The 14,010-nt window shown below is 39.7% G+C and overlaps 1 protein-coding gene across 4 annotated transcripts in view; it reads right to left on the reverse strand.

Moving 5' to 3' along the window:
* The window catches only part of WASHC3 (WASH complex subunit 3), a 58,698-nt gene extending 50,840 nt beyond the window's left edge, over positions 1-7,858 (reverse strand). For 3 of the 4 annotated variants that reach the window (XM_019961176.2, XM_019961175.2, XM_019961177.2), the window contains exons 1-3: positions 7,702-7,857; positions 7,044-7,142; positions 1,988-2,053 (exon numbers count right to left, since the gene is read on the reverse strand). In XM_019961176.2, the coding sequence (XP_019816735.1) occupies positions 1,988-2,053; positions 7,044-7,142; positions 7,702-7,752 (216 nt within the window). In that variant the 5' untranslated portion in view covers positions 7,753-7,857. Of the gene's footprint in view, positions 1-1,987; positions 2,054-7,043; positions 7,143-7,701 lie in introns of all 4 variants that reach the window. The other variant, XM_019961178.2, reaches the window with a different exon arrangement.
* Positions 7,859-14,010: the final 6,152 nt, after the last annotated feature.

A 14,010-nucleotide genomic window follows, 5' to 3' on the forward strand; every position in this document is an offset into this window, starting at 1 on the left:
TGTTGTGTTTTAAATAGTTTTCTTAAGTTTTAAAGCTATAGAAGTGGTTTTATAAAATCTCATCTTTGGTTGAAATTCTCCATGCCATAAACTACTTAAAAGTGAAAGGCATTGACAAATAAAATATTTCTGAAGAATTTCTCACTAATCTAATTTAGCTTGTCACCATTCTTTCTCAGGAATTATTTTTTTTTTTAAATAAGGAATCCTACTGTAAGGAATGAGAGCATGGGCTTTGGAGTCAGATTGCCAAGGTTTAAGTCACAACATACGTAACTCTATGCATATCTTCCTAGGCCTCAATTTTCTCACCTGTAAAGTGGGGGATGAGAAAACTTACATCCCAAACTTGTAAAAAGATTTTGATTAAATATATTTTGTTCCCCTTCAAAATGTGCTCTGCAGCACATTTTAAGTTTGAATAATCTGGGAAATGAGAAAACTCTTGCCACATGTTAACATATGACGCAGCTTATTCTTTTCTTCTTTCTTTAAGTAATATCACTGAATGTTACTACAATGTGTTATTTTCCATACACAAACAATGAGCATGATGTCAGTGGTTAGGCATTTTAGGTCGGATTTCCAAGATCCATGCACACATTCTTTTCTGATTTCATCCTGATATCAGTGACACACATCTGTCAAATGTTTGGCTAACTTTGAGGATTAACTTATGGTCATGGAAATAATTAAGGTTAACCTGTCCACATGGCAACTTAACTTGTGACCGTGGACTCTAACTCAAGAATTCCACAAACATTAAAATAATACACATATTCATAATAAAGAATAATGAAGAAGCAATGGCAATAAGATCTAAAGCAGCAATATTCATTGAAAACTGTTGACTGATGACAGTATTTAGCACAGTGGCCATGGCCCTAATAGTTTCAAGTGGGTATGGCTGCTAAGAAACTATTTTGAACATGTTCAAGGCCAAATATCCTAAATTACAAGCTAAGGAAATGTTCTGAGGGAAATACAGTAGCTGAAGACCACAGGAAGATGTAGAAAGCCTAAACCAGACATTCTGATCCCTATGCTAGAAGATATTAGTAATTTCACTTCCTTCAGTTCAGTTCAGTCACTCAGTCGTGTCCAACTCTTGGCAATCCCGTGGATTATAAATAGTCAATACATATTTTTTTGTGTCAATTTTTTTTGATAAAAGAACAAAGTCACAAAAATATATTAGCATCTCCATTATTTATATATAAGAAAAAGCATACAAAACCTGCAAGCTTTCAAATTGAAACAAACTTCTATTTTTGCTTTTATATGACAGTTACCTTTTGTGATTTCTGACATCAGAACTGGTACTACTCACTGCTGCTGCTGCTGCTGCTGCTAAGTCGCTTCAGTCGTGTCCGACTCTGTGTGACCCCGTAGACGGCAGCCCACCAGGCTTCCCCGTCCCTGGGATTCTCCAGGCAAGAACACTGGAGTGGGCTGCCATTTCCTTCTCCAATGCATGAAAGTGAAAAGTGAGAGTGAAGTCGCTTAGTCATGTCCGACTCTTAGCGACCCCATGGACTCAGCCCACCAGGCTCCTCTGTCCATGGGATTTTTTACAAATGGAAAATAGCTGAGATTTTCTCCAAATTTTGTTCTGGAGACATGTAAAGTTTTATAGAATTTTTCCTGTGTTATCAATGACTACTATTAAGATACTTGTGAGTTTTCCATTAAATGAAGCAAACTATATAACATTCAATTTGTTAACATGTTACTCATTATGTTTTTGATTAAATAAGGAAAGAAACCTCGACCCACATATATATTTAAACAGACTCAGTTAGTGGTTCATAATGAAGATTATTTCCTTTGCAATTATAATAAATTAAACAAATGAAAGCACTGCACCACGTCATGGATGTAGGAGCTAAACTGAATTCATTCCTAAATACAATTAAAGTTAAATGTGACTGAGAAAGTTGATATATGTAGAGCAAGTTTATCCTATAAATTACTCAGAAATACAAACCTTTGCATCTAAAATATTGAGAGTTGTTTCAATCTGCTGGATACGAAGAGAAAGGTCTGCTAGTTTCTGAAAAAGAAAGATTAGAAACGAAAGGATAAAGTTAAAAACTATGGTTTAAATATTTGTGATTTTCTAATATACTACTCTCTTATTTACATGAGTAAGATTTGAAACTCAAGTATTCAATTATCTTCATTAGCATGTTTCATGGTTATTTTATAAAACTGTATTCATAGAGAAGAAGTTACATTTTCAGTCTTATGAAACTCATTATCAGAGCCATAATCAATCACTGGGACCAGAATGTAAACTCCTCTGAAGACAGAGTTTTTTATTCACTGTTATACCCCTTGTGACCAGAGCAGTACTTGACACTTAACAGGAGCCCAATAATTACTTGTTGCTGAATGAAGGAATTCTTCATAGAACACAGGATTAAAAACTAGCCCCAAACAGAAAGGAGCAGGGTCTGCCTTTGTATATCACTTAAACACAGAAATATATACAATTAGTCCCGAATTCAAACTTTCCAAGTTTGAAAAGTAAAAAAAGATGAAATTGGAAGATAAGTAGTTAATGTCGGGAATAATTAAAACAAAGAAAAAAAATAATACTAAAAAAGCAAAAGGAATCAACCAAAATTAAAACCCAAGATAAACCAGAACCAAGAGCTTACCATGCTCTAGTTATTCTGTACCATTACATGAGCCAATTACATGTTGTGTGTTAGTTGCTCAGTCATGTCTGACTATTTGTGACCCCATGGACTGTAACCTGCTAGGCTCCTCTGTCCGTGGGATTCTCCAGGCAAGAATACTGGAGTGGGTTGCCATGTCCTTCTCCATTTTAAAGTATGCACTTGATATCATTTATAATCCCACACATTTTATTTTATGCATTGAAAAACATTAATTTCATTTCACTAGACTGCCAAAGGATCCATGGCAAAATTAAGAACCTCTGCTTTTCAAAGATTATTCAGCATAATAAATGTTTTTGAGTCTGTTCCTGTGTAATTACTGCTATAACACACATAAATATGTACTTTCTAAAATGTCACTGTCATTTGACAAAATACACCTGGTTTCATTCATGGGCTGCTAAAGCTCATTTCTATGATGTTTATGTCTTCTGCATTTTCCTTCTAAACTCCTAGACCACCAGAAAGCAGGTTTCTCAGTCTTGGCTCTATTGACTGAGCTCTATTGACTGGCTCCATTGTGGGTTGGATAATTCTTTGTTGTAAAGGTCTATCCTGTGCACTATAGGATAGTTAGCAGAATCTCTGACCTCTACCCACTAATTGCCACAAAAACTCCCCAACTGCAACAACGAAAAATGTCTCTAGACATTGCCAAATGTTCCTTGGTTGAGAACCACTACTCTGAAGTGTAGATGACTATGGATATAAGTAACATGATCAATAACAGTAATTGTCCCCAACCTCTGAAAGTTTCAGCAGAGAGGAAACAGAAAGGTATGTCTACTTTCCCATCCATTTAACCATCCATCCTCTTTGTAAGGATTTAAAGCAAACCTGAAATATCTTGAGTTGGGACAACAGGGGAATTTCCAAGGTTCCTAGTTTTTCAGATAAAGTTGAAGAGTTCTTGATGCACCACCCACCTATTTGCAAGGCAGTGCATTTTACTCAAGTGAAAAAAAAAAAGGAGGAAGAACTATGGAGCTAAAAGTTGAACACGGGAAAAAAAAGTACTGTGGGACTTCAGGTTTGTAAAATATCCCATTTGCAGATCCGGTTCTTTAAAAGAGAAACAGTATTTTAAGTGAATGGATCTCCTGGTACATCATTTTGGGTTGAGTATGTCCTAGAAGCCAGAGAGGGAAGAAACTGATGGTTTTACTAAGCTTCATCTGACACTTAATCCAGCAGTTGTAAAAGTTTTAAAAGCAGTTGTAAAAGTTATAGCAGTAAATAGGGTTTTCAGCAAAACCTTATTTGGTTTAAGGTGAAGTCTGATGGTGGGCCTAAAAATTGGACATAGAAGATAAGCACTAAATTTTTTTTTAGGTCATGTAAAAATTCTCAGAGCTTTTGCTTGTATTTAAAGTTTGTTTGTTTTTTTTTAAAGAAATGTTTTAGAATATTTAGAAATGACTAAAATCCCAGTATTCTAGGCATGTTACAAGTCTGAGTCAAATATACCTGATTGCCCTGTTTGCTGGTAATACCTTTAACTTTAAAATTCACAATAAGGTTAAACTTCCACTCAGTCTTATCTATGCTATGCACAGAACTTGTGCTATTCTCCACGTACTTCCTATTTAAAATTTAGGTAAAAAAGTTAAAACAAAAAAACCCCAACAGCTCCCCCCCTCACAAAAAAACCCAAACAAACCAAAACCCACCAGGTTTTCTTTTCCCTCCAGTTCACTTTAAGTTCAAAAAGTAACAGCTGAAGTTCAAATTTTTTTTTTTTGGAGGGAAACAGAGTGGTTTTGGTCCTTGTTTAAGGCTTTAACTAAACAAAGACCACAGGTTTAATAGCTGCTATAAACAAATAACAACCCAGTTTGGAAATTGATCTTAACTTGGGAGAAAATGGCCCTTCATGTATGAATATGTATATTATATCCCTGGAGTTTATCATATATAAGACATTATATTAAATAGAAATGGCATGGTAAAGAAGAGAACACAAATCTAAAAACTAAATTTTGAAATAACTATAAAGAAGACAGTGTAATCTCTCACTCGAAAATGATATAAACACGCCTCTTATTCAGATCAGATGGTGCAACAGAACAGAAGATTGCAATCAGTTAACATTTCAGAATTGGAATCCCAGCTCTTACTTTCTAGCTATTTGAATGTAGGCAAATAGCTACTGCAGCTATAAATACTATGCCCTCAAGTATACGATGAGTGCATGAATAAGTAAATGATTTAAGCCTTTCTACATCTCAGTTTCTGTATTTCTAAAAAAGAGATAATTGGACCTTTCTTAAAGGTCTGGGCTGTGATAATTAAGTACATGTAAAGCACTTAGCACAATGCCTAGCACAGAATAAATATTACTGTCATCACACCAAGTAAAAAGTCTACAACTGACATAAATATCCAAGATGAATGCTACAAGCTGAATTCTAAATAATGAGTGACAGTCAATCTTAAATTACCATCCATTAAGGAGAAAAAGGCAATTAGCTACTTTTAAATTTCATCAATTTTTGTCAACAAAGTTTTTTCTGGGGTTCAAGGAAGTAGGAAATAGTGATATAGTCAAAACAGTTAGAGGAGGGTAGTTGAGAGGAACAGAAGGGAGGAAAGAATGAATCATGCGGCTTTGATAATGGATAAGCAATCAACAAGACATTTATTGTTATACTTTATCTGTATGTGTGCTCAGTTGTGTCCAATTCTTTGAGGCCCAACTCTCAGAGACCTGACTCTTTGAGACCCTGTGGACTGCAGCCCACCACGCTCCTCTGTCCGTGAGATATTTTGGGCAAGAATACTGGAGTGGGTTGCTATTTTCCTCCTCCAGGGGATCTTCCTCACCTAGGGATCAAACCTGCATCTCCTGTCTCCTGCACTGCTGGCAGATTCAGCTGAGCCATCAGGGATTCCCCACTGAAAGGGTATTTAATTTTAAGTGGTCACTGAACTTTTGTAAAGTAGAATTTGCAAGCTTATGGAGAAATACTGTTGTATCTGTGTGGGAATTTTCTCTAGCCTCTGAACTGAGCACAATGATTTTAATATATTAAAGTGTATATAAGTGTATCCTGTTCTTAACACAGAATAATGGCCCCAAGGACATCTATATTCCCATACTTTTTAGGCAGGAACCACCCCTCTATGAAAAGTCTCATTCAAGGACTGGATTGTGTAAGTAAGTGTTAGTCACTCAGTCGTGCCCGACTCTTTGCGACCCCATGGACTGCCGCCCACCAGGCTCCTGTGTCCATGAGATTTTCCAAGCAAGAATACTGGAGTGGGTTGCCATTTCCTTCTCCAGGGAATCTTCCCTGACCCAGGGATTGAACCCAGGTCTCCTGCACTGCAGGCAGATTCTTAACCAACTGAGCTACAAAAGTCTCATTCAAGGACTGGATTGTGGGGGATACTCAAATGATGAATAGTAATTTCAGCACTCAGGTAGTTCATGACCCCAAAGTGGAGCCCTAAGGTTTAACACGATCCTCAAGTAGTAAAGGAAACTGATCAAGAACCTTTTGGTTTTAGATGACTGTCCCACTTCCTTGTCCTCTTTTTCTCCTTTCTTCAAACCAATTTCAAGTCATGCTTCCCATCTTCCTTCCCACTCTCTTTTTTAGTTTTTTGTTAAGACAGGTGTCCCTGGATCTGGTGCCTAACCTGTCACTGGGTTGTGTGTGCACACTCAGTTGTTTCCAGCCCTTTGCGATCCCATGAACTGTAGCCTGCCAGGCTCCTCTATCCACGGGACTTCCCAGGCAAGAATACTGGAGTGGGTTGCCATTTCCTAATCCAGGGGATCTTCCCTACCCAGGCATCAAGCCCATGTCTCCTGCATTGGCAGACAGACTCTTTTACCACTGTGCCACCTGGGTCATTGGGTTACTTGATCCTTAATTCACAACTCATTTGCAGAAAGTATTTTTACTTCTATCATGATATTTGATGCCCAAGTTATGTTTCTAGGCTACCTCCCAAATCATCTTTTTCATCAAGCAATGTAACATAATTTTAATAGAAACTGAAACAGTATATATTTAAAATGCAATCCTTAGGGAAAACATAACCAACTTCAAAATTTAAAAAGAAAAAATGTTTTTGTGAAATCTTGGAACTGCTTTTGTTGTTTAATCACAATAAACCTTACTGAACTATTTCACAAAACCTCCAGAAAGTTCATTCAGCAGAGATGGGCTGTAAGAACTGACTGTAATAGAATCAAAGAGGATTTAAGCTATGTCAACAGAGTAACTGGGGGACAAGCGGTCATAGTACATGATTGCATACACCGTAATTCTTACTTTACTCATTTGTTACCTTCTTAAGTGCAAGGTGACACTGGGCCACTCATTAAACCAGTATCAAAGGACCTACCTCCTCACAAACTGTAGAAAATCGGTTGAGGAACTGCACAGTGTGCACCACAAACTGGTTTAGAAATGCCACCGTTCTTTTCTGTTGAATAGCTGGCACCTGTTTTACGTAAAAATAAACATGATCCGTACAGGACGAAACGTACACCACGCAATCACCTTGATATTAATAATAAGGAGGCGTTCTCCTGTGTGATACAATTACTGGAAGTACTGAGAATAGTCATTAATTTGTTTTCCTAAACTGTGGGGGTGGGGTGTCCAAAACGACAGAGGCTGCAAAGTTTGAGAACGGGTTCTGGATTCACAGATGCGAACTTTGGCAGGTAAAGGCAACCCACATAAACACACGAAAAACTGAAAGGGCCAAATATAAAAGAGGTCGGGTTAGAGGTCGGAAGGGGTAAGAGTTCTTACCCTTGAACATAAGAACTCGTGACTCGGGAAAGGAAGGAGGAGAGGCATACTACTCCCGCCCCACCTTAGAAGGCTCGGAAAGGACCCCTTTTTAAGGTGAACTGTGGAACCCTCCCTCCCAAGAGAGGGGGAAGACAAGCATAGACCAGGGCTGGGCAGAGAGGTGGGGTCTTTCTGGGAACCCAGCGTCCCTTCCCCATCCTCCTCCCAGGTTGCCGAAATCCAACTCCATCTTTACAAACCTTAGTCAGGTCTATGCCTGAGCCCATGAGAGGAAGCCCATCCTCATCCATCTCCTCAGCGGGCGGGGGACTAAGGGCTCACCCACAAACCCCTCCCAAGCCCGGCCCGCCCAACCCGGTAATAGCGTCCGAACCCCTCTCCTGGTCCACGCCTCCCGGTCCGGGGAAACGCCGGAAGGAAACGCCTCCTCCCGCCAATCACTCGGCGCCTTCCAGAGAGCCAGCCCATTCGCACAGCATTCTGGGAATGGTAGTTCCAGCTCCGGATTGTGACGTCAAACAAGGCGGGGTCGGGTGGAGAAGGCTGTAATCCAGTAGTCTTAATTACCTACCTCTAGTCTGCCCCCACTCCAAAATTAAAAAGTAAACCGTGGGGTCTGTTTGAGTTTATCTCTGCTTAGTCTGGTGTGTTATATATGCAGCTAATTTATTCGTTAATTAAAAAAAAAAAAATTAAGTGCCAGATACTCTGAGTTAGGCCTTGTGGTGAAAACAAAGATTGAATGCGGTTTAGCATATGTGTCTATATAGAGAACTATGCATTGGAGAAGGAAATGGCAACCCACTGTAGTGTTCTTGCCTGGAGAATCCCAGGGATGGGGGAGCCTGGTGGGCTGCCGTCTATGGAGTCGCACAGAGTCAGACACGACTGAAGCGAGTTAGCAGCAGCAGCAGCAGCAGCAGAGAACTATAGAAACGTTATCCTAAATTGGACGATTGACAAAAATGTTTTTTTCAAAGTGCTCTTTAAAAAAGAAAAGAAATATAATGCTATGAGATGTAATTTCTAGTTAACAGAAAAGTGGGAGTGTCTCTCCGTCTCCTAGGATCCTTGATCATTAGTGTTCATCAATCATCCATAGCTCCTGACAGCAGTGCCACTCACAACTTAACTGAATTTCCAGGGCTGTTAAAAACAATATCTAGAAGTTTTGGACAACTGCCAGAAATCCTCTGGAATATATAATCCTTCCTCTAGAGTTTCTCTCATTGGATTTCACTCATTGTACTAAATTCTGGAGACAAAGCAAGTAAATTGTAATGAATACTGATTTGAGGAGTCAGACATTTTAAATGCCACCTGCATATAGCCATTAAATTAAAGTATTTAAGAATCTTTTAATAGTTACCTTTGTTTCCATAGCAGATAACTAGAAAGTCATTTTTATCATGAATCAGTTCTTAGGTGGGGGAAATGAGACTGGGGTCCTATTTTTTTGTTTTTCTTTCTGCTCTGCTTCAGGATGAACAAACAATTAGAGGAGTATAGTATTGGTTCAGCATAGTGGGAAAATAAATTTAAATACCCGCTACCCTGCTCTCCCCTTCCCCCAGGAGTGATGCTGTGCGTAGATCACTCAGATGTGTCTGATTTGTTGTGACCCCATAGACTGTAGCCCACCAGGCTTCTCTGTCTGTGGGGATTCTCCAGGCAAGAATACTGGAGTGGATTGCCATGCCCTCCTCCAGGGGATCTTCCCAACCCAGGGATCGAACCCAGGTCTTCTGCATTGCAGGCAGATTCTTGGGTAGCCAATGCCTTCTCCAGGGTTTCCTTCTGACCCAGGAATCTAACCAGGGTCTCCTGCATTGCAGGCGGATTCAATCATCTATTGGGACTTGGTTAAGTAAAGGAATTCTAGCCTCTTTATTCATTCTAGGCTAGATATAACCTAACCTAGTTAAGAATCCATTGTTTCAGTTTCCTTCTTAAATTGTGCCTTTTAATTGTGCCTACAAAATTGGGTTCTAGGCTTTTGTAGGCAGTAGTCCCTAAAAAGTGGATTACCTCAGGAGAAGATATCTGGATATATTTACAGTTAGGGGGGCCCAATAAAACAGCATATAGCTTAATGATTAAGAAAGCTTGCTTAGTACGGGGGAGGTCCTTTTGCTATGTTGTGCTCTGGGACTTTAACTTACGTAGTTGATGAGTGATGACTGAATGGTAATTACCATTGAAAGAAGGTTACTTATGTTTCCCAAGAGAAGGGGACCCGTGATGCCACACAGGTTGTAGGGGAAATACCAAATTTTGGTTGGGAGGCAGACAGAAGCAAAAGCCAGGGGAAAGTCTATGCCATATCCTTTATTGTGATTTCGGTTGAAAGGCAAGGCAGGACAGGAGAAACAGGTGAAGGCTGGATGGTGTGAATAATTCCAGTGGGTTTAGGGCACAGGAGTTGTCCCTTTTGTCTGTACCTTGACCTGGGTTAAATTATGGCAGGGGAAATATTGGCTTGGTGTAAAAGTTTAGATAAGGAGGTGGTTGGGGGTAATGGTCTCAGATTGGTTGGTTTGTGTATGAAAAACGTGCTTGCAAGTAAATTGTTTGATTAACTTTGGGAATTAGCTAGTCCTGGTAGATGCTTGTCTTTCCCAGGATCTTTAAGTCCACAAATGTCAGAGCTTCAGGGATACAGAAATTTATATATATATATATATGTATGTATATATGTGTGTATATGTATATACATAAATGTTATATATATTAAAGTTATATATATAGTTACATATATTTATATATAATTATACATATAATTGGGGCTTCCCTGGTGGCTCAGAGTTTAAAGTGTCTGCCTCCAGTGCGGGACTCCGGGGTTCGATCCCTGGGTCAGGAAGATCCCCTGGAGAAGGAAATGGTAACCCACTCCAGTATTCTTGCCTGGAGAATCCCATGGACAGAGGAGCCTGGCAGGCTACAGTCCACAGGGTCGCAAAGAGTAGGACATGACTGAGCAACTTCACTTTCACTTTCATACATTTAATTAATATAACTTTATGTGATGAATATGTGCTAAAAAGATAATTACAGAATCCAAGAAAACACAGAACACTCGCCTTTCAGGTAACAGTTTCAGAAAGGCACCTCACTTCTGGATCTAGAGCCTCATTCAGTTTCTCAAGAAGTGATCAGAGGGGAAGGAGTAGCTGCTGGCTACGGAAACTATGGGGAGACAGGGTCTAATCATCCCTTATCCAGACTCTCAATTAAACCTCCTGTTTTAACAATCCCTAAAACATTGCTTTGCCAACAAAGGTCCATCTAGTCAAGGCTATAGTTTTTCCAGTAGTCATGTATGGATGTGAGAGTTGGACTGTGAAGAAGGCTGAGTGCCGAAGAATTGATGCTTTTGAACTGTGGTGTTGGAGAAGACTCTTGAGAGGCCCTTGGACTGCAAGGAGATCCAACCAGTCCATTCTGAAGGAGATCAGCCCTGGGATTTCTTTGGAAGGAATGATGCTGAAGCTGAAACTCCAGTACTTTGGCTACCTGATGCGAAGAGTTGACTCATTGGAAAAGACTCTGATGCTGGGAGGGATTGGGGGCAGGAGGAGAAGGGGACAACAGAGGATGAGATGGCTGGATGGTATCACCGACTCGATGGATTTGAGTTTGAGTGAACTTCGGGGAGTTGGTGATGGACAGGAAGGCCTGGTGTGCTGCAATTCATGGGGTCGCAAAGAGTCGGACACGACTGAGCAACTGAACTGAACTGAAAACATTGCACCCCACTTCTGAAGAACTGGTGCCCCCCATCCAAGTGTCTTCTAAACTGTCACTTCTCTTTTAGTCCATAAAGCACCTTGCTTTCATCACTCACTTGATACCCAACACATTGTGACCATGTGGTATTGTTAACCTCTTTGTAACTTCCTAGAGGTCACAGGCCAGTTTCCATTTCTTTGTTATTGTTGTTCAGTTGCTCAGTCGTGTCTGACTCTTTGTGATCCCACGGACTGCAGCATGCCAGAATTCCCTGTCGTTAACAATCTCCTGGAGTTTGCTCAAACTCGTGTCCATTGAGTTAGTGATAGTCATCCAACCATTTCATCCTCTGTCATCACCTTCTCCTCCTGCCTTCAATCTTTCCCAACATCAGGGTCTTTTCAAATGAGTCAGCTCTTCGCATCAGGTGGCCAAAGTATTGGAGCTTCAGCATCAGTCCTTCCAATGAATATTCAGGATTGTTTTCCTTTAGGATTGACTGGTTTGATCTTGCAGTCCAAGGAGTCCATTTCTTTATACCCTTGTATCTGTTACAGAGCCATGCACATGATAGCAGAATCTGCTTATTTTTAAGTTAAGAATTTATTATTGAAAGTGAAATGTTTATTTATGGAAAACATAAAGGAAAAAAAGCATAGGAAGGAAGAATGTAACCCACAATAACTCTTCTTAGAACTAACCATTACCATTTTGATAGAGCCAAGGTATTTTTATCTTGAATTCCTAAGTCAGATTTTTTTCTTTTCCCCATTGGTGGGGGTATTAATGAGGCAGGCTTCAGTCATTAGCTTTGTACACCTTCTATAGTACCCTGTCTTCTTCTCAGAATAAGCTTCTCTATTTATTAAAAAAAAAAGCAGCAAATGATGCCACTATCAGCTGCTTCTAATTAATTCTCCTCTGGCAGTTTCAGTAAATGACTCAGCACCTGGACTCCTTAAAGCAGTCAGGTTATTTTGAATCACAACCTCATAAAATCACTTAACACTACTCTGTAAGTTCAATGTCAACATTTCTTCATGTAGCCTTGTTTCTAGAATTCAAAATGATCATGTTAGAACCTTTTCTATTACCCTTTAAAAAATGATTGGGCCAGAAGGTATGAGCCAGTTAGTCTAGCAAAGTGGTTCACAATATTTTCCAGCATGAGAAGCTGTTTTTAATAGAAAAATATATATTGAGGAACCCCAGATGATTGTGGCTCGATATTTAATATTTGTTGAATAAATACATATACACTGTTGAGGATTTAAAGTGAGAATATTAAATGGAAATCGGTTAACTATATTGGAAATCCATCTTAAAATGCCAAGTTTTCATTCAAAGATAGTATTTCAATTCCTTTTATTTTCTAGGCCAGGTCCTACTCATTTTCCTGTAATATATCCTGCTTTAGAAAATCTTGCCTTACATATTACATAGGCAGGGATAAAGTATTCTAGCTTTCATCTGAACTCAAGCCAAACCTTGGGTCACAAAACAGTTATCAAGATGACAGGCACACCTTGATGTATCTGGGAACTTTTTAACCCTCTCAAGAATTCTGAATGAGATCTTCAAAAGCCAGACTCTTTGAACTGGAGGGAAGGCCTCATTGGCAGGCTCATTCCTTCTACTGTTAATGGATGTTTTGGGGGAGGAAGTGGGAAATGGCAGGACACTTTAGGTCAACGTCTGTTAGAATTATGTGGGCAGTTTGATTTGGGGGCCATCTGTGTTATCTTAGCACCCCAGGAGTTCACAGCTTCCAAGGAAGAAGAGGATTTTGATAGTGGTAAGATGATTGACAAACTCTTCCAATATTTCATATTCTCCCAGTTATTTGCAATCAACAGGTTGGGAAGCAATGACCCAGGGTTTTGTAAAGATTATACATACATGCAAACACATCTTAGTTACTGTGGTAGGTGGGTAGAATGATAGGGAAAGGAATAGGTCAAAAACACTAACAGAATTTCAGAATTGCTCCATGGGTCCAAGTACATGGGTTAATGTACTTGGTGTGGGGAGGTCCAGGATGGGGTGAGACCGCTGAAGCAGCTAGCTGTATATATGATCAGGTTTTTTACTTTCCCAGGCAAATCTCATTAGAACTCTACAGATTTCAAGTGAAGGATGCTCCCACAAATGTTCTCTTTAGTACATCAATTTGGAGAGAACAGAGCAAAGTTAGCTGCTCACAACACAGCTGGAGGCACTTGTGTCCAACGTGCAGGAGGATCAGTCCTACAGAACTTTTAGCAAAGTATCTAAAATGCCAGAGAATTTACATCTTAATGGAATCCTCTCCCCCCACCCCCTTTTTTGGTAGGCTGGAAACCAAGCCAAGCTATTACACAATTATAATAAAACATGGGCTTCCCTGGTGGCTCACCTGGTAGAGAATCTGCCTGCAGTGTGGCAGACCTGGGTTCAATCCTTGGGTAGGGAGGATCCCCTGGAGAAGGGAACAGCTACCCACTTCAGTATACTGGCCTGGAGAATTCCATAGACTATTCCATGGGATGACAAAGAGTCGGACACAACTGAGTGACTTTTACTTTCATAATAAAATGTGTCTTAGTTATTTTATCTGTTATATATAAACACTTTGTTGTTGTTTTTCAGTCTCTAAGTCATTTTGGCTCTTTGTCACCCCATGAACTGCAGCACTCCAGGATTCCTTGCCATTCAACATCTCCCAGAGTTTGTACAAACTCATGTCTATCAAGTTAGTGATGCCATCCAACCATCTCATCCTCTGTTTCTCCCTTCTCCTCCTGTCTTCAATCTTTCCTAGCATCAAGGTCTTTTCCAAT

This window comes from Bos indicus, chromosome 5 (genome assembly GCF_029378745.1).
Source record: "Bos indicus isolate NIAB-ARS_2022 breed Sahiwal x Tharparkar chromosome 5, NIAB-ARS_B.indTharparkar_mat_pri_1.0, whole genome shotgun sequence".
In the NCBI taxonomy this organism is placed as follows: Eukaryota; Metazoa; Chordata; class Mammalia; order Artiodactyla; family Bovidae; genus Bos; species Bos indicus.